General features: G+C 41.6%; 1 protein-coding gene across 6 annotated transcripts in view; it reads left to right on the top strand.

The window, feature by feature from the left end:
• The window catches only part of LOC117768275 (multivesicular body subunit 12B-like), a 37,431-nt gene that overhangs the window by 14,850 nt on the left and 782 nt on the right, over nt 1-21,799 (top strand). For 3 of the 6 annotated variants that reach the window (XM_034596501.1, XM_034596498.1, XM_034596502.1), the window contains exons 7-9: nt 5,252-5,310; nt 16,790-16,845; nt 17,836-17,895. In XM_034596501.1, the coding sequence (XP_034452392.1) occupies nt 5,252-5,310; nt 16,790-16,845; nt 17,836-17,895 (175 nt within the window). The remainder of the gene's footprint in view (nt 1-5,251; nt 5,311-16,789; nt 16,846-17,835; nt 17,896-21,799) is intronic. The other 3 variants (XM_034596499.1, XM_034596504.1, XM_034596503.1) reach the window with 3 other exon arrangements.

Here is a 21,799-nt window from a genome sequence, read left to right on the forward strand (position 1 = left end):
CATGTTACCGGTAATCCTCCGTTCCTTTGAAACCCACTTTCAAGTTGGTGAGGCTCAGAGGTTGGAATAAATTGCACCTCGAAGCCACTCACACCCCCTCCTGATGCCTGCTGAGATCACAGGCTGCTGTTTTTGTATTAACATTAAAATTCATCCCACAGTCGGAGAGTCTTCCTTTTAGAGTATTTCCATCCATAATGCACTGACACATAAGGACGGCACTGTGGGCAATTTCCACAGTGGCAGTTCTTTGACTGTTTATCTGCCATCCTTTCTGTGTAGTTACATGCTCCTCAGACAGCCATACATGCAGCCATAATTATTTCTGTAGTTATTTTGAAGTCACAGATTAGATGGTCCGACACAGTGATTTATAAACAGCTCCTCGAGCTCACTGATTGCCTATGTAAGTACAGTACCACAGTGTAACTGTCTGTGTAGTATCACCCCACTATACTTTATTCATATTCAGCAGGAGAAAATTCTCTCCTCCATGCCTCCTTCGGGCTATCTATAACAACTTTATGGCCTTTGGAGAATAGCACCTCTTAAATTTAAGTGCTCTTTACAGTCAGTGGAAAAGATGTTTTAAATACAGTCAATAATGTGTAAATTTTTAATGACCCTTATAATTTTGAAAGCTTCAGTGATCCCTCTCAAATGTTTCGTTGCCTCAGGCAGCGAGAGCTTGTTAGAGTTGTGTACAAATGTAAACTGCAAATCAGGTTTTTCGGCAGCACAGAGCTGCAGCACACAGTAACTGCAGGGTGTTGCATCATTATGGGATGCACACAGTTATTGCATCAAGGCTAAGGTGTTGTATTTGAATTGTTTTTGTGCTGTTATTGTCAGCTGAAAGCAGAGTACCTGAAAGTGTAGAAATCTTTAAAAAAAAGTTCTGAATTCAACTCCTAGGTATGTTTTTTAAGTTTGGAATTGAATTTACGAAAGTAATACTTTCTCTTACTAGCTGTAAGCAGTAATGTTGGTCATAACATGTGTTTGTATCTTTGTCAGGAGATGTTAAACACCTTCAAACTGTAAGTGTCATTATGCATATGAGGCTCTTCCATCAGTCTTTAAGGAAGTCTTTGTGTTTTTTGTGATATAAACTTGGCGGACCATTGTCCTATAATCTAATCTCATAGAATAATCAGCACCTCGAATCTACCTTTGTGTATGAAAGGTGCTTTTTAAATAAAATTTACTTGCCCTTCCTAATAATAGGCAGTTGATTTTTGACTTATTATTATTATTGACTTATTATTGACTAATCTGTCAATTTTCTTAATTGTTTATTTGTTGAGTATTTTAAATATTAAAAAGTTGTAAAAACTGACCATGAAAACTTCGCACAGCCTAATATGATGTCTTCAAATTGATTGTTTTTTCTGGTCAATTTCTCAATTTTCACATATATATACATATACAGTGAAACAAAGAAATCAGTAAATCCTCACGTTTCAGAAAAGAAAACCAGTTTTGCTTTTTAAAACACTGAACATATATATTGAATGTTTAAAATATAATTTTTTCCTCAAATTGGTTGGGAATTCCTACAAGATCAATTAATCATTTTAATTGGTTAATCTGTGCATCCAAAGCCATGCTAGCAAATGAATTTATATGGTAGAGGATTTATAGTTATATTCAGCCGGGAAGTGACATAATAATAAAGAATTCCAGGTCATGTTGTTCCAATCACACTTGTTTTATGTCGTATGTTGATGCTGTTATTGGTGTGATTGTGAATCGGGTATTAAAACCCAGTCTGTGTGGTATTTAGAAGTCTTAAATGTAACTTGGGGAAAACTGCAGAAACCTGTAAAAAAGGAATCTTACGAGTTCGTAAAGTAAGATCAAGGATAAACACTAAACCTAAAATAGTTATTTCTTATTGGCCCAGGCTGTTGCACCATACGGAGCCACTAAAACCGTGAGGGTGGGGCCCTGTCAAGCAGCCCGCCTTGCAAATTCATTTGAACCTTGTGTGTTTTAATGTGTCTTTATCAAGTTCGTCTCGAGCGTTTCAACCAGCAACGGTGTTGTGTTTTGATTCATAGCTGCAGCTTGATGTCAACCACTTTGGCTTGTTATCTGTCAGGACAGACCGTATCAGCCACTCCCTGACTTTATAATGTGAAAAACCTGCACCATCCGGTCAGCCTTTTAATGTGTCCAGTAAAGTATCCCCCTCCTTTCCTCCGCCGGCCAACGTTGCCATTTGTTCTCCTGATAAAACTGTCATTGCTGAGGCTGATATCTGACCTCTACAGTGACTGCTAGCATAAATTATTCTTGTCCTAATATTGCAATTTCTTTGGCTTCACTCAGAATCAAGGTTTTTGACATTTCTCTTAGAATAATAGGCTATTGTACACACGGACACTTTTTAAATCAAACTGCACAGCGATAAAAATGTCAAGGCCAAGCATCTTTTTTTTCCTCCATTGCATAGCTGGCTTTTTCTTCAACACGTGAAGCCTAGAGAGTCATCAGTGTCACAACTGGCGCGCATATCAATACGCTTTGGATTGCTCTGTCGTCTACCTGTGACACGCCACGCATTGCTGCGGCTCTGCAGGAGTACTGTATCAGCTTTCATTGCACGCTGGTTAACCAAGACTTCCCACTGCATACCAGTAGCGAGAGAAAGAGACTGTGACTGTCAAGTGTGTCGCCCGGAAAATCTCCCATCCGGGGTGTTGAAGAACAATCATCACTCCCAGCTCAATCTCACTCATTACTCTGTTGTGTTCAGGAAAGTTACAAAAAAGTAGAGAAGAACAAGCGCGGGGACGTGGCGCAGGTGCCAGGGATGATCGAATGATCAGCTGAGATCTGATGGGCTCAGGCTGTTCGCTGATTTGCCACCAAATTCAGAGAGATCCTCTTTTCAGCACCTGACACCAGACTTAAAGGAGGATAATGATGGGTGAGAAAGCAGCTTCCACAAAGCAGCACTGCCGGCACACAGAGGAAGGTGTGGAGATGTTGTCACGGGAAAGGCTGGATGTGTGTCAAAACAAGCGCTCCCAGCTCTCTGTATCGCAGCTCTGGCTCTTCAGTGATATTACTCTCATCCTCATCTTACCTCTCCACTGACTACCACACGTCTGTCCCCACTGTCTCTCACACTTTTCTCTTCTTCCTTCTCTTTTCTTTATTCCCCATGGAACAACATAAAGAACACCATGCATTGGAGAGAAAAAGTCAGTAGAAGTGTAATTCATGTTGTCATGTAATCCTTAGTGTTGTGCTTTGCTTTACGGCACTAATATGATTTTAACTCCAGCAGATTTCAAGGGAACATAAGACTCTTGGTCTGCGTCGTAATTACGTAAATCGCTCAGGCCGTGTTCCCAGTTTTACTATAATTTGATGAGGAACTACACTATAATTGAATATTCAAATTAGGATTATGTGTCAATATGGCTCTCCCCGCCTGAAATGAGGATTAATTGTTGTCAAAACTCCAGTGGCCAACATAATGTGAGCCCCAACACTGCTGTTGATTAGCAAATGCATTTGCCATGTTTTTGTTTTGAGAATTAGTTTTCTAATTGATTTGCCATATGTTACCCTCTCCCATGCACCTAAAATTGTATTTAGAAATCACCAGTTTGGATTAAGACAGTTTTGTGTTTGAGACAGATGGGAAAAACAACCCCGGAGGTGGCCGGTGGAAAAAGCGTTTCTTGAGCACATTTCCCTGGATCCACGCCGAGTCTTTGGGATCTTAAGTACCACTTTCACTCTTTCTGATAAATAAATAGATAAAGAGCCTGACTTAATACCTTTTCCTCTCTTGTTCTTTTTGTTGTTTCTCGGGAGCACTAATTTAACAACACAAGCACACTGTGACGATCGGCCCTCTCGTCATCTCCATGGGCCCTCTCGTCATTCCCTAAAAGACATTTAAACCGTTTCCCTCCGTGTTATCTGCCTTGTTGCTTTGAAAGATGTGTACCTTTTCTTCCTCTGCGGTGGAAATCAACCTTTCGCGAGGTAAAAGAAGTCTGCGTCGAATATGGCAATCGGTCCCCGCAAGATTGATGCCAACCTTTTAAAAATTCACCATTGGCCTGGATTTAACATGGCCAAATGCTGATGTAAATGAGGAGGAGAAAAGTCGACCCTTTCATTGCAAATAAATCTGAGTTGCAGGCTTCAGCTCATAAATACCACGGCCCGTCAGAAGTCTTGTTTTATTGCTCTTGATGGAAATTATTGCATTTATTTATCTCAGAGCGAGAGATAAGGCTTTGAAAGCCACAACTCACGTGCAGGCACCCCTCAGGATATATGATCTGTCTTAAATTAAAAAAATTAGATTTTACACAACCTCCCCAAAGATTGATTATGTTATCCATGCACAGACCAAATACATAACATGATACACACTTTATTATTTGCAGCTTCACACCTGCTCATTTCCAAAATTTGCCTCGTCTTATAATTCAGTAGCTTTCCCTGCATTCTCCATCCTATCCTTGTCTGCCGTGTTCTCTTTCTTTTACAACAGGCTCTTACTGCCTGCCTGTGTATCCTCTAACCAAAGCAGTACACTTTTTTTTTTTTATATCGCCAACTGCTTTGCATTATCGTTATGAGATCATTTGTTTTATAATGCCGTCTCAGAGCTCATTTTCCCTTCAGAGCATGTCATGTTATGCAGCCCTCTCGAAGCTGTGAATTTTTTTTTTTCCTGCTTGCTGTGGATTTATCGATCCGTAGGGGTGAGTCACAGGGTGTAATTCATGATAGCTTGATTGATGAGGATTTCAATCTTATATGGTTTGTTAACTTCAACTCCCCACAAAGTGCATTCTCTGCTGTTTTCTGTAATACAAGGCCATGAATGGTAGAAAAAAAAAAAAAAGACTTCCCTTGAATAATGGAATCTCTCAGTTCCTCCAGAATTAACAAGATCCTGCTCCAAACCTCCTGTTAAAGGTCTGTTCGAGCCCCTGGGCACAGGCTGAGGCACGGTTTAACTTTTACCATATTTCTCCTCTTCACATTCAGCCGGGTATTTCAGTGCTCTGCTTTGCCTGTAGACAGATCCGAATTCCTTTGTGTAGGGGAGGGTGCCATGCTTAAATTTTAATGTCTGAAGCACTTCTCTTGGAATAAACTGAAAGTGTTCTTCTTAAATACAACAGTTTCATGCATATTGGGTGTTTTTATAACGATTGTCAACACAATTGTATGAATCAGTTGACTGAACATGTTTGTTTTTTTTCTGCAGTAGAACCACGAGAAGGCCAGACTGTGAGCAGCAGAGCAGTGGGAGCAACACCAAGACAGGTAAAGAGGTCTCACACTTTAAATGCATTCATGAAAGTCACAGGAGACGATCAGCGGAATCCAACATACATTACATTGTTAAACTAAGATCTTACTGAAGCTGTGATTTTGGAGAAAGAGTTAAATACTCGTGCTTCCAATGTTGCATCTACAAACAGTCTCGTCTCCACCTGTACATAAAAGAAGCTTCTCTGCTACTTGATCTACAAACGCTCTACGTCTACATCTCCTCACTGATGGATACTGCGCAGAGCTTTGCTTATCTGAGCCAACGTGCCTTCCCAGAGGAGCTCCGCTTTACACTCAAGAGAACATTTAACAGCTGTCAAAGACCATCCATCACATGCCATACTTACATGTGTACCGTGCATGCACTGGACGAATGCTCTTCTCTTTGTCAAGGACAAAGTCAACTACTGCACAATGCCCCTTGACTAAAACAGAAAAGGGGCTAATTCGTTAGGAAGCGGAGCTCAGCTATGACAGCCTCAGAGCCACAGAGTCGGAGCCGGCTGAGACGCTCCAGCCTTAAAAGAGCGTGTGATTCACACGAGGTGAACAAGGCAGGCAGGTTTTTATCCAGCTGGAGAGAGACACCATGTGGTGAGGATTCCTCCTGCTGCTCCAGTAGAGAGAGGCACGCCCAGGCTATGGCCACTTTACACCCAACCCTTTTTAATACCAGTCTAGTTTTAAACAGCTGCTGAAATGTACAGAAATTTAAGAGTTTTATTTTTAATGCTTTAAATTAATTTGAAAGAAATAGAACATAATTGACGAAACAAAGATGAATACATCACGGTGTTGGTATGACGGTCATTAGAAGTTAGTCCAGACAAGTGTGCAGAGTGTAGCCCTGAAGGAGCAGACATTAACACACAGCTGACTGGTTTGTGGCATTTGGTGTGCGATTCCTCCACTGGGACGGGATTTGAGTGACAGTGAAGAACATGCACATACTGTACAGAACGCTGCCAACAGTCATCATTTATCCACAGAAAAACTGTCCTTTGCAGGTGCACGCGCTTCCTCTTCCTCCTTCCTTTATGTGTCTCCTCATGAGTTGTTGAGATTTTAAAGGAAAGAGGATTAATGGCGTTAGCCTGAGATGCTTCTTGCTTTATTGCTTGCGACCGTGTACTCGTCAGCCTCACAGCATCACACTGTGAATGTGAGATAACGCAACTTCCCTTCATTAGCAATGTGATAGCCTGCAGACCAAGTGTGAGGTCGTAGCCGACAGCCTATTTGTGTTAATTGTTACCGTGGTGGTAGCTCGGGTGTGTGTGTATGTGGGTGCGTGGGCGCCTGGGTGTGCACGTGTGTGTGTGTGTGTGTGTGAGTGTGTGTGTGGGCTGACAGCTGGCCAGGTTCGAGTTGGTCTAAAACCATGTGCGCTCTGTCAGGGTTGTACAGGCGCCTTCTTTAGGATTGATGAATTGCCTGCTTTCTTGATTAAACCCTCCGTCACTTCCCAACAAAACAAAAACCCCAACACAAAAAAAAGAGCAAGCTGAGGGGAGGAGAGGTAACATGTCTGGGAAATCTGTCATCTGCAGTCACATCATGTACAGATGTGATGTGCAGGCGCTTTGACATTTATTACCAGAATATTAAAAACTAATTCACATTTATTTTGCTGCCCTCTTTGACTTGACAGTTCAAGCTCATTTGAAAAGTTATCAAGTTTTCATAGCAGCTCCAACCTTTTGCTTTTCTTCATTGGTGTTGCTTTGATCCACGCCAAGTCCCTTTGCCAATTAGGTCCATTATTCATACATTGACAGAAAAAGCAGGATGTTTTAAAGGTAATTAAATTTGCATTTTGTGAAATGTGTCTTATGTTGCATATCTTTGATAAAAATATATGTAACAGTGCTGGGGGAAAAAAAGTCTAAATCTGTAAAAGAAACCTATGTGACGGTTCAGTCAGTTGCGCTGCAGTCTCGCTTCATTACCTACAGAACAACATATAGAATTCAGCAGCCATCCACCTGATAAAAAGGTAAACGTAATAAAAAGCAATACATTTACATATCTATCGCATTAATCAAAAATACATCCTGACATTGGCCCTGATCTAACGTAATATGGAGAGCAATTATTTCCCTATCCATTAGGGGAACTTCAATTAACAGACACCAGACAGTTCATCCTTCAGAGGAGGAGGAGGAAGAAGGAAAAAAATAGGAGGCTCAAAATTAACTTGGGTTTGCAAAATATCTTGGCAGGATGACAGTGATTTTTGATTTTCAGGAAACAATATTAGAATTCTTATTAAACTATGTGCATCTGCTTTTAATTTGCTGCAAATAATTGGAAAATGCAATGGAGCTTTCCAATTAAAGCTGTACTTTATGCTGTTTAATAATACCCTCATAATATTATAGCTTATGAAATGACAGGTGAGTTGGTGTATGAATAAAACATAAAGCCCTGTAATAAGAGACAGAAAAAAAAGGAGACAGTTGTTGGGGGGCTTTTAAATGCTCGACATAATTTGCATATATTAATCTCCTCTTTTCAGCCTTATCAAGTATTCCACTGTATTTGAAGTTAAAATAGTCGTGACAGGCAGGGGTACGCTTCGTTTTTCCAAGGATTTATTACTTGTATAATTCTGGATCTTTAATAAGCCAATATGACTGATCCTCTGAGTTCTGTGGAATTTGGTTAATTGTTCCAGATGGTGCTCACTGATTATGCAAAATTACTTTCTTTCTCCTCTTTTTCCCCCCAACTACACCATTTCTTGATTGACTAACATGGAGAAAAAAGATTATTTTTGGCGCAGCACTTTCATTAAGAGGGTTCTCATCAGGTTTCAAACAAAAGTTCCATCTTATCGCCCCGTGTAGTTCTGGGCAAGGCTATACAGAGGGAGGAGATCAACCGGCTCTTATCTCAAACCATGATGGATCTCAACCGCTTCTGCACCGCCGGGGTTATATTTTAGAATAACACAATTCTTTAGGCTGAGGGATTAAAAAACACAACCTCTGGATAGTGACACAAAAGTTATTATTAGTGTACGCCGTTCTCCTCTTTCTCTCTCGTGCTCGCGCTCTCTCCCAGAGATTGATGAAATTACTAAGCAGCCGGGTTGGTCCTACACTTGCAGCTCGGGCTCCATCCACAACTCACTAACATTCTGTTTTGCATCAGCTAAACTGAGCTGAATGAATCATTTATGGAAGTGTTATGGGGGAGGTATGGGCAGATTTACTGCCGAGCTTTTACTTTAGATGGAATGGGATTTCTATGAAACCGATCTTGATGTCTGAAGTAATGCCAAAGCTTACATCAAGACATGAAAGGAACGCTCTTAAAACCCACATTTTGCTCCTTAATTCCCCTGGTCAGCAAAAGGCGAAGCAGAGCACGAGAGAGAGCTTCAGCAGAAGAAAAGTATTTACACCTAATGTACACACACACACACACACACACACATGAGTAAGAGCTAAATGTGTTTACTAATCCCAGAAACTAATTATATAAAGCAGTGCTGAATTTCATTTTATAATTTGACGTCTTGTATATGATATAATATATTATTCAAATTAGCTTTAATTCAGGTTTAGGTTTTAGCTATTTGTGCATTTTCCATATTGACATAGCAGGGTAGTTTCAGTGTTTTATGGCAAACTTACTACAGAACTGAGCATGGGATTGAAACCACACCAGCATGCTGTCAAGACAATTCTATGTTAAAGGATAATTAATATTAGTGTCATAAAGGTAGTATAAAGTATATGGTATAATGTCTGGATAGATCATATATGTAATGTTATATAAAAATATACTCAACATCATTTTCTGATCTTGAGTCAAAGTTTGTTTATTGAAACAGTTTGTAAGTGGAGATTGTGTAATAAGTATTTATCCGATTTGCTACAAGTTTTTTTTTTTTTTTGTGATTCTGGAAAATATTGGTGTGTATTTTCAAAAATCAGATTTTTTTTAAAACACGGTCATCTGTGAAATTGATGATCCAAATGGAAAACATTGAAATATGTCTTAAACAAATCCATTCTGTTGTGACCAAAGTGAACTGTGAAGATTAAGAAGTATTTTTTTCCTCGTTGAGTATAGTCTGTGTATCGCCTCAGTTAAAAAGTGCTTTTTTGCTTCAAACAGGTGAGAAACCTCTCAAAACAATCCTGTTGGAATTTATTCTGTTGATATGTCAAAAATTCTTTATGACTACGCGCCTTTTGTAGCAAAACATGATCGATCCCGTTGCGATGATGCCAAGTATTTGAGGATCAATCCTGTATAAATCCTAATGGATTTTTGGGGACTGGAGTCTTGAGGCCCTCGGGCATTTTCGGACCTTTATTATAGTCAAATAAGAGATTTTAGCAGGCTTTTGCATTTGCAGGCCAGACTGGACTCTGGAGTCTCATCCCTCATTGCTTTCTATCCATCCCTGAGATAGAAGCAGTGCTCCATTAGTTTCAGTGTCCAGACGTGGACAGCCTCAATGGATGGGCCTGTCACGGCTCCCTCATTTGCCCCGTGTACAGCAGGGTTTGTTATCACACATCTAATTAGAACTTGATAAAAAATATTTCACAAAAATCCAGTCATTAAATATAGTTTAAGGAGATTTATGGTCAAATATGCCTTAAAGATCTTTTAATGGCTCTGCTGACTTGTTAAGTTTGTAATTAATGATCTTCTAATACATACTGTGGTGTGATTTAGAAAGCACAATGAGATTCTGGGAATGAAGTCGTTGTAGAAAAGGGCATCTGGGGCTCCCAGAAGCTACTGTATATTAAATAGTTCTGCTCAGACTGCTTTGCTTAGAGCCATAAAGTCTCCTGTGAAAAAGTTCAAACCCATCAGTGTTTTTACATAGATGGGGCCATTTTTATGGTAGGGGTGCAAGGAATAGTGCATGATTATTAAAGTGTTGCCTTGTCATCTCATAAGAGTCAATTAGCTTGGACAGAAATGTCGTGGGCTCCTCTGTAGCAGGAAAAAATACTTTGCTTAACAGTTTTATTTAAGCTATCTCTTTTTAAAGTGCACTTCTCCACACACAATAAAACTAATAATCAAATGCATATGTATGGAACTGTAAGTGCATTGTACTAATAACAGTTGCCCATTTCATCAGGAGAGTAATGGTGTCCTTATTAGCATAATTAATGACAAATGGCAGCGCAGCATTGGTGGATTGGTTCTAGGGGATGATAAATTGGTGGATGCCCAGGTTAGTGGCTGCCAAGGAGGCCTCTTTGGCTGTCATCCCTCCTGCTTCTACTCTGGCACAGTTCATTACTCACTGTGTGAGATGCCACTTTACATTGCCTGGTACTGTGAGCATGGAGAACTTAATAACGCCACCCACAACCGCTCAGGGCCTGCTGCTTTACCCACAGTCCAGAGGGCAAGTAGCTCAGCGAGGGCGAGGGGTTGTGGGGAGCAGGGCAACACGGGGATCATCTCCTGCTGCCGCGCTGATCAAAACAGATCACGCGTCAGTCCCGACTTCAGGGGAACCATGTGACCCAGTCTCCTGTGCCGGTGAGTGTTTCTTGTTAGGATTTCCGGGGCTCGCCACATCCCTCGCATCATTACGGTTTAGTTTGCCCACAGAACTGCTAATTAAGAGGGGATTTGTGTAATTGTGCCTTCTGCTGTGTCCCATCCGGCACATGCAATTTACTGTCAGCCCTCTGCCAGCGTTTACACTTGTCCAGAGAGGCGTACCCCATTTATACACACATTCTGCTGCACGTTTAGCAGCAGCCACAGCTGGGGATCAATGTCAGTGCCATGGCAATGTCTTAAAGACACTGTGTTGCTGATTAAAGTCTGAATGTCCATTTAATTCCATGAGAGCCATCCAGCAAAAGAGTGCTGTCCCTGTATTTCTCCAGTACGGAGCATCATAAAACAACTAAAACAGGCTTTACAATTATACCAAATGACCATGCAATTCTGGTACTTTATTGAATTATCCTGTTCTACATTTAAACTCAATACAATCTAACTTTCACTTATGCATTATTGGAGGAGTTATAACACACGTACGTGCCTCCACACAGTATACAGTGCTATGCAGCGGTGTTTGTGGCCAAGTCACTGTAGGTGTTTCTGGCTCTGCCCACTTTCTGGAAGAGTGATGGACCAGCGCCTGACTGGGACTGCCGCCTGGCTCCCTACCCACAACCAGATTTCAAGGACCGCTTGTCACAGATGGAAAAGTAAGTGGGTCATTCTACATAAGCTTGCCATTTTGCATCCCTCTGGTCGCACTGTTTGTTTTGTGTGGCTTTTTTTTGTTTTAATTATTTCAAACAGTATGTTCATTTTTTTATTTGCCAGTGAAGACATAAATATTTAGCACCATGTAACGATAATCTTAATCATTCAAATCTGACTGTAAAGGCCAGTTATAAAGGTCAGTAAAGGTGTTACATGTAAAAGTAAAATGTTTGGTGAATTTCATACATTTCCCTTGTATTCTTACAAAAAGTAGCACATCCTAATATAATACTAAACATTTCTTTTTTTCTTTTTTTTACATTATTTTTTCATAATTTATTTACCTATACACACGTTTATACATACACATATATCCATACACTCATACTTACATATGCACGTACATATATACATATACACAAAAAAACTGAGTAAACATTTCTTGCTGAAAATGGTAAAAAAATCAAATAATTTCAGTTGAGGTCAAACAGCAAGCTTATGTAAAATGATTTATCTTCTTTTCACTCACCATGTTCTTCTTTCTTCCCCTCTATAAACCATTATTTGTATTTTTTCAAGCCTGCAGTTTGAAGCTATAAGGATGTGTATCCACTGGATGTCTTGCATTTTCCAAGCTTAAAGCATCATTTAAGTTTGTTTACATTTTAAACATTTGGCTGAGGTATAATTAATATTTCAGTATAACTGACTCGCTGTCAGCAGAGTTGCAGCAGAAGCTTGTGTACGCTACAGTGAGACGGGGAAACGAGTTGCATGCAGCTGGCAGAAACAAATAAAAATAGATTATCAGAAGCACTCAACATCATTTCAGTGCGTGATCTATTTTGGCATCAATTTTATTCACTTTTTAGAATGTTAATTGACTCCCCAGTAAACATTTAAATAATTCAAAAGTTACACTTCCACTTTTGCAAGTGAAATTTTTAATATATTAAAAAGTTTTTATTTTTTTCCGCTCATCTGTCTAGAGAGTTTGAAAAAGCGGGGAGAAGATAAAAGTAAAAGAATGGGTTTCATAGAGCCGTAGTCATTAAAAGAATCTGAAAATAGCAACTCGCTATCATCTGTTCTCATAGCACGGGTCAGGAGCTCTGACACCTCCAAAATTCCTCCTGTCAGGGTAGGGGGCCATTTGTATTCTCTCTCATTAGGCAATTTGACTAATGACCTGCCGCGGCTGCAGAGTTACTGAGGGACCCAGAGCCTCGCGCCCTCTCTCTTGCAGCAGCAGCCTGAACACACACCCTCCATTGGAATGGCACAGATGGCATGCCCGGGCGACAAAATAAACTACAATATGTCTCCGAGATGCTGTCAGGCCTGGGCACTATTTCTCATGTCAGAGCGGGGCTAAGGGCTGTGAGTGGGCATAGGGGGTCCTCCTCCAGCTCTCTGTTCATCTACTCACCATTATCTGCAGAGGTGACAGAGAGCGGGGTCTGCAACTAGAATAGCACCTTCATGGTCTGCATAAAGAATCCAGCTCCAATTGAGATCCACGCCGACAGGAAAGGCATTGCAATGTCTAGCCTGGATACACAGGGAGAGGAGGCAATATAATTTTTTTTATAGCAGATTCCAGATGTAGTTCCATCCACTTTTTGACCAGCTTTACTTATTATTTATTTTTACGATACTAAACAAGAGAAATCAGCTCAGTCGTGAGTCCAAATTTGTGATGGATGTTCACTTGCTGATTGTTGCCCAAGCCGAGACTTTCTCACTTAATTCAGGTGCGAGACAGATTCACCCAAGTAATCTCACCAGACAGAGATCAATGCAATTCTGCTTAATTAGTGAAGTGTAAAATAAAAGTTCATCAACATTCCCAAACTGTTACTCTTGACTTGTGGTGGTGATATGGGTTATGCTCGATCACCCGCACATATTTTTCCATCAGTCAGTGTCGGGGCACAACTCGTGTGCTTTATGTGTGTGTGTATGTACGCTTGTCCACATGGCCACGTCTGTAAGAGTCCTGGAGATGCAATGTATGGCGCAGCTGAAGTCCTGGGTGACAGTGCATCCAACAATGGAAAAGTGAGGGATTAGTGCTCAGCCCAGCGTACGAGGGAGCCCTTCCCGCCCTGAAACAGCCATTCATCTGTGCCCAGGGGCTGGAGATGACAATGCAGCCATTGCTCATCGCACCTGACGGAGCCATTAATAAGGCAATGATCCACACGGGGCCTGTGCTGACTCCGTTCTTTACACTACAATCACTCAAGCCACAGGGTCCTCCTTACTTAACGCCACCTCTGTGCTCACCGCCGCCATCATCATCACCATCATCATCAATGTAGTCATTGTGCCAAAATTCCTGCCAGATGTTTTCATATTGACTGTGCTCATACACTCCAAACGCCAAATCACTACCCGGTTCCCCCACACTGTAATACACTCATGAGTTAATGGACTGTAGCCTGGTCATTTGAGAGCCTCGAACATGCTTCAAAGTGGGATTCCCGGTCAGAAGATTGGATTTACATTATTTTTGCCCTTTGCACCTTTTGGATTTCTCCGCGGTGCAGCATCCATTCCTTACCACAAAGTCATCTCCTGCGCCTCTCCATTTGTCTGGCTGTAAGATAGCCTCTCCAGTATAGATGGTGGAGGAATACAAAGTGAGATCTGGTTTTAAATGTAATCCGTGAGCAATAAAGAAACTCTCTGGCCTTCAGCTCTTGTGCATTCATCTGTCCGTGCCACGCAGATCCATCAGCAGCTACAATCTCAGTTCCTCGTGGCTGGCTGTAGATTAAACCGTATTCTCCCTGCCGACCGCTTCTTGGAGTCGGTACTCCCAGCGACACAGCAGTGTATGTTTATTCACTTGTTTTTATGACTACAACAAGCCATTGTGCTTAGCTGGTCAGCCTGGCTTCCTTGCTGCTCTAAATACCTACTCATCCAAAGCTGCTACAGGGATGTTGGTGTCACAGAACAGCTTTTGGGTGAATTAAATATTTCAGCTGGTGCAGACATCCTGGGTTCCCAGATGATGAGTCCTGATGACTTTGGTGATCATCTGACTTTTTTTTTCCACCATGAGGTTGACATTTGGGGTTTTGAGTGAGTAGTTCAATATCCATTCTAAACCTGCCTGCAAGCAAAGACCGGCTGCTGGACTCAGTCAACAGAACCCTGAAGCTGCTGCACAAAGAGCTGTTCACCTGCTCATTCAAAGTTCAATGAAGCTCAACATAGTACACAAAACCCCGAACTGGAGAATCAGTTGTCTTTGATATTGTTGTTAGCGCACTCTTGTTCTGATTGATGTCACTTACATTTCTGAGTCCCAACCACCGCTGCTACAGAGCACTGGTCGCCTGTTTATTCAAAGTGTATTAATATTGAATGTATCGTGTGTCCACATCGCCCATCACAATGCATATACCAGGTGTGAAGCCGATAATATGAGATATACTTTCCACATAGAGATTTCTGGATTTATTAGATAGATACTGTACATCTCAACTATCGGGTGGATTCCAAACACTCATGTCATGAACTGAACATCAATTACTTTGGTGATCCCTAGATTTTCATATAGCGCCATCATTAGTCAAATTAGTCATGAGGTAAATGGTGAACGGTAAATGGTCTGTGCTTATATAGATCTTTTCTGGTCGTGATGACCACTTAAAGCACTTTTCAATTCACACACACTTTAATAAAATGCATCTATAAGCAGCAATATCTTTATTATGCATCTATCATACACTGCCGGCACAGCCGCCGGGGGCAATTTGAGGTTCAGTGTCTTGCCCAAGGACACATGGGCACTCATAATGGGAGAGCTGTAGCTGCCCCAAGGTAAGGTTTGTTCACAAGATTAAATTACGACCACAACTACTTACGACTACTTCCGCCTTCAGCTAGTTTTAGCGCCTATTATCAGCAAACATGGTGAACATGGTTAACATTTAATCTGTTAACATCATCCTGGTAGCATGGTTACTGCATTGTTATTGTGAGGATGTTTGCATGCTGATTTCATTTAGTTCAAAGCACCATGGACCAATGTGGACTCCTGTTATTGCTGCACTTTTACTCAGAGACGACTGGAAGCCAAGAAACTAAATAAGCTTTCTTGTGGCCGTGAGGGTGAAGGTCATGCTTTGATTACAAAGCTCTCATTGTACTACAGTGGTGTGGAAAGTGCCAAACCGGGGATCTGGGCAATAACCGAGAGAGGAAAGCAAAGTCACATAAGTGTCAAAGTGAAGGATATTTTAGAATTTCATACTTAAAAATATTGCTGTGAACGGGAAAAGACCAAAAGGAGTGTCAGCTCCAAAGCAATGACTCCTGAGCAGCCTAGGCTTACATTTATGAGTTCCTTTTCCTGTGCCAGCTCTGATGGACTGTGGGTTAAAGAACACCAGTTGGAAGCTCTTGGGCTCTCTGGGCTCCCGACGAAGCCGGCGGCTGCAGAAGTTTTGTGCTTCCCGATTTGGGAGTTTTATAATGAAGCCGAACAGCTGCAGCTTTCCCTTCAGCCTGGAAACGAGGGGCTTTGTGTCCCCTGTCACCCTGTGTTAATTTGGACCCTAATGTATTTTATAAACAAAGGGCTGCTCTCTAGCCTGACAGTCATGACACCTTGATTCCAGTGCAGGATGCATGCAGTACAGGGTTACACCATTAATAATCAACTGGCAGCCATCACACCATTTTAACCACGATCATTATGATAAAGGGCATACACTTAATTACAGGCCTGCTTAATTATAGCTCTGTTGAAGCTCGTTTGTTTGGTCAAATGCTAATTATACCACCACGCTCTTGGCAAGTCCTCATTTCAATCCGCTTTTTGCCGGTTGAACAGTGTGGCTTATTTTCATGCAAATTTGATATCTGGTGAATGTTTTGTCTCTCTTCTTTCCACTTTTCTGTGCCTGGTGCGAGTGTGTCTTTGTTTCGGAGGTGAACATCTCCCAGACAAGACGGAATCGGGAATAATCAAGAGTAATTAAACTGGAAGAGGGTTGGGAAAGGGCTGGGTTTGGAGGAGAGAGTGGAGGTGCTCAAATAAAGCGGAGAATAGAAAAAAAAAACCTTTCATCTTCTCTCCATAGACGGAAGGAGGGGAGACGTCTGAGCGGAGGGGGTGACAGGGGATGCTGATAGCTTTGCTGTTTTATAATCCCACATTTACTCTTGTGGAAATACTCCGGGTGCTTCTTTTATTGTTTAAAAGTCCAAATTAAACTTGTGTTTCCTCTCGTCTTTGCAGCTCTGGATGATGTGCCCTTTGTGATCTCTGAGAAGTTTTATGACAACCCCGAAAAGGTAAAAAAATATATCTTTGAGGAACAAGTGACAGATGCATAATTAGGTTTTTAATATGAGAAGGATAATGGTTACTTGTCCTGCTGCCACGCCTTTCATTCCTCTCTTTTCCTTTCCTTTTCTCTACTTTCCTCTTTTCTTTTGTCTTTTCCTTTCCTTCACTTTATCTCCTTCCCTCTCCTTTCTCTTCTCTTCTTTCCTTACCATTTCTGTCCTCCCTCTTTCTCTCCTCTCCTATCCATTCCATTTATTCATTTTCATTTTCTCTACTTGCCTCTCTTTTCCTTTCCTTTCTCTCATTTCCTTTCCGCTTCTCTTCTCTCCTCTCCTCTCCTCTCCATTTCTTTCTTTTCCTTTCTTTCCCTTTCCTGTCCTTTCCTTTCCTTCCCCTTCTCTTCTTACCTCTGCATTCTTTCCCATTTCTCCCCTCTCTCTTTCTCTCCTCTTCTCTCCTTTCATTACTGTCACTCCCTTTCCTTTTCTCTACTTTCCTCTCTTTTCCTTTCCTTTCCTCTCCTCTCCATTACTTTCTTTCCCCTTCCTTTCCTTTCTCTTATTTCCCCTTTCCATTCCTCTGCTCTCCTTTCCTTTCTTTACCTTTTCTCTATTTTCCTCTTTTCCTTTCTTGACTTTTCCTTTCTCTCCTTTCCTTTCCATCCCTCTCCATTCCTCTCTTTTCCTTTCATTATCTTTCCGTACCTTTCCTTTCCATTCCTCTCTTCCTCTCTGCTCTGCTCTCCTCTCCTCTGCTCTCCTCTCCTTTCCTTCAGACTGAGTGATGAATGCATGCAGTCAGGCAGAGCTGGCTCAATGCAGTCCATTTGGCTGGCTGGCGGCGGTTGTCACTATAGCCCCGTTTGTACTGACATAGAGAGGGAGAGGATTAAAGATTTTAAGCATGCTTACTTAGCCATGAGCCTAACCGCCATGTTTCTTGTGTGTGTTTTTTTTCCTCCTCCTTCTTCCTCCTCTCCCTGCTTTTGATTTCAGATACAGCAAGTCAATTTAATGGGCATTACGATCAAATCCCTGGCAGAGATCGAGGAGGAAGTGAGTAGAGGCTGCAACGCTCGGCTGCCGCTGACGCCGCTGGCCCAGAATGCAAAGCAAACGGTCTTGGGGTTGTAATTAAGTGTCTGAGACAGCGAGGCCCTGTTGGCTCCACTAAGCCCCAATTGAATAAAAGCATGGCCAGACTAGGCAGCCATTCTCTCTTAAAAGCTTCATCTCCTGTTCCAAAACACTTGACTTTTATCCCCCAATTCTTCTGTGCAACAGCTCAATCGAGCAACTCGCGAAGCGCCGCGGATCTCGAGGCGATTTCTTTTTTTCTGCTCAGATTCTCCATGTTTTAACTTTTTAAGTTTCCAATCAGCTTCATCTTCAGTGGTGAATATTTTGGAGATCATGTAGAGGCAAATAAAAGCACGACTTTATTTCAGATGAAACACTGTAGCCTGCAGGCATTAGGGGGAAGAAAATCATCTACAGTATGTGCTGCTCCTTCTTTAGAGCCCATGTGTTTGAAAGAGCAAGAGGGAAGAAAGGGTGTGTGAGTGCGTGTGTTTGTGTGTGTGTGTGTGTGTGTGTGCGCGCACATGCACATGCTTTAAAGAGAGTGACAACCCCCCTTCTCTCTCATTAGCACGGTATCTTGGTATCAGAACTGCCAGGAAGTGACAGACCACTGTAAAAGAACAGGTGCTGTTGGGTTTGAGATGTGTTACAGAGCAAACACTCCCTCATCAAACTGGGTGTCTGTTCTGCACTCTGCCTCTGTCTTCTGTCACATACTATCCAAATCACACAGTCGCCATCTTGTCATATGGTCATCTGAATGAAGCTCATTGTCAGCGCAGGTATTAATGGTGTGTATGCGTCTCTGTATGTGTGTGTGTGTCCAGGGTGGAGACAGGCTGGCTGCTCATCCTATATGCTCTTGTCTTTTTTTTTTTCTCTCCTCCTCCTTCCTCTCCCGCTCCCTCTCCTCCTGCCTTTCTTCTCAGAGAGTGTGATTAGCAGGAGGACACATGGTGAGCTGAGCTGGGGAAGGGAAGGGAAGGGCATGAGAAATCATTAATTACAGTCGCGCTGGAGCTGATGAAGTAAATGTGAGATAGTGTAACACATAGGATTTAGTGAAGTGGACGACAGCACAAGATTAATGGCGGGGCCAGGCTGATGAGGATGAAGTCACAGCTTAGCTTGATAATTAGTTTCCAAGTGGAAACATCCCTCACCATTGTGTTATTTTTACTTCTCTCCTCTTATTATTATCCCACGATGATATCTGCAGAACAAGGGCTGGAAATATAGTTTTCTCACAAACGCGCTGGACATCAGAGGTTCTTCTTTTATAAAGTGATGCATGTCTGTAGAGCTGCATCTTTTCTTTGTCTAGTTTTCCTTTGCCAGCCTTGAACCTTAAATTTAAAGTCCATTGTGTTTTCTGTGTCTGTGCTTCTGTTGAAGGGACTTGTGAAAAAAAGTAAAAACCCCAAAACTCACAATATTGTGGTTCATAAAAGGATGTTTCTAGAATGAAACTGGATCTCAGGTTTATAAATGAAGTGAATTCCTCCCTCTGTTGTCCAGAAGAGGTCACTGTCCATGCTTGACTGTGGGCCTTTTTTCCCCTCTTCAGAAACTAGTGGTGCTTCCTGCACAGAGTGTAATTGCCTGGTTTCTGAGTCCATTAATACATATAGATTCATGAGAGAGACCCACTCTCCAGAATTATACATATGCACATGTAATTGAGGAAAACTGTTGTAATCACAGCCACAGTTGTAGATAAGACCATTTCCTAACAGGCATCACTTAAGCCATGTCTCGGATGATGTTGGTTCCAGCAATTAGGCATTCTTTTCATTTCCCAAATGACTCGCAAAACTTGCGGATATTATAATTGCTTTTAGCCACGCATATCTAATTTGTGTCTTTTTAAGTGTTAATTAGTAAGCGATTTAAAGTGACATCTTTATGTAGTTTGCTCGGCTGAAAACTGTTGTTGGCGGCTGGCTAATGATTTTCAGAGGGAGTATGCAAGAGTGGAAAGAAGCGTGTGTGCAGACATGACAAGATTTTCATTAGCACCTATGTATGATTGGTTTTCAGTTTTTGTAGGGAGTTATCTCTCTGTGTGTGTGTGTGTGTGTGTGTGTGTGTGTGTGTGTGTGTGTGTGTGTGTGTGTGTGTGTGTGTGTGTGTGTGTGTGTGTGTGTGTGTGTGTGTGTGTGTGTGTGTGTGTGTGTGTGTGGTCGTGAATGGATGGAGGGACAGTGGTGTACAGGGGTATGTGAGAGGGAGAGCTCCAAATGGAGGTGGAATTAATGAAGACAACATGTCACATATTTTTGGCAGTGGAGCAGGGACAGGAAATGAAGCTCGGCTCGTCTGGGTGACTGCCGCCCATGTTCTAGTGTGTCACTGTCCTGTCAGCCTGTGTGTAAAACTGGCAGACATTGATACATGCTCTCCCTGATAACACCCCATTCCCCCATCCATCATCCACACACACACACACACACACACACACACACACACACACACACACGTACACGTACACGTACACACTAGCTTATTTATTTACTGTGCCAGATGTTGAGTCTGAATTTTAGTGTGGTGGGGGACTGGATTTCTTCACAACTAACAGGCTTGTGATATGTGACAGGTTTTGGGTAACTTGAAGCTTCGCCTCAACTAGATGAAAATCGGGGAAGGTGGTATTTTGATCGGGAGAACCCAGTGTCAGCCATTGTGGCTCTGTGGCCTCTGATGGAGATTCGGAAACTTATTTCAGTGATCATACAGCAACACCTAGTGTTTTGTTGTGGTAATACAACTGTCTAACCTGCTGAAATGAGCAGTACTTAATGTCACAAAACATCATTGTACAGTCAGTGGAGCTATAATCCATGATATTAATGTGTTTTTAATTTAAAAACAGCAACTAATCAAAGGTGAGGCTTGTTATTTTTGAATATTTAATTGTAATCATTTAATCACAAGTAGCTCTAGAACTTTTTCTTTCTTTTTATCATTTTTTAATCATAGGATTTTTATTAAATAATCAAAAGTTTTTGTACTGCTAATGTTTTCTGGGATGCATGATCCAACAGTTTCTCCTTCCACTATCTCAAGTCAGGGTTGTCCTTATCCCAAATTTACCATCTCTATATCTTCATGCGTGGAACTCAGGGATTTATATAGATATTTTATTTTCGATAACTTGAAGCTAGATATTTGCAGGTGGACTAAAAAACGGACTGAGTGAACATAACTGATGGTGGAAGCACAGAATCATTAACAAAGAAACAATTATTCAAGTGGATTTGTCATTTTGTTGCCTACAGGCCTGGATTCGCACCAAAAGCAACTCCTTTGAACTTAATATAACTTTTAAAAATATATCAAACAGATTTCGGGCACCAGAAATTCTAAATGTCCGGGGGTTGAGAACAGAGGCAGAGAGAGCTCAAAATACTGCAACATCAGAAAACGCGTGCAAAAACACAAGCAAATTAAGTTAATGAATGCAAATACAGAAACATAGCGGAAAACAAAAGTTATTTAAGCAGAGACAAAAAAGTGATGAACTTGGCTGGGACATGCTTTTTGTAATATTTGTTATTGTTATTGAAGTCCTCTTTTCCCGTCTGAGTACGTTTTCCATCCTATAGGTGGAAGAACGCCTGCCTCTACCCTACCTCTGATTGGATTAGGTTTTGACATGAAGAGTATTGATTGGTCAGGGTTAGAGGGCAGTTAGAGGCAGGCACTTCCTCCACCTGGGGTAAGAAAAACAAATAACACAGGTAAAGCAGCCACTGTCTTCAAGTGTCGTTTGTGCTACTTGCAGCACATTTCTGTATTTGGGTGTGTGTATTTGAAGTGTGTTTGTGTTGCCTGTATTAGCTGCACATGTGTTATCAAATGAATGAAGATATTTTCT

This window comes from Hippoglossus hippoglossus, chromosome 9 (genome assembly GCF_009819705.1).
Source record: "Hippoglossus hippoglossus isolate fHipHip1 chromosome 9, fHipHip1.pri, whole genome shotgun sequence".
Lineage (NCBI taxonomy): Eukaryota > Metazoa > Chordata > Actinopteri > Pleuronectiformes > Pleuronectidae > Hippoglossus > Hippoglossus hippoglossus.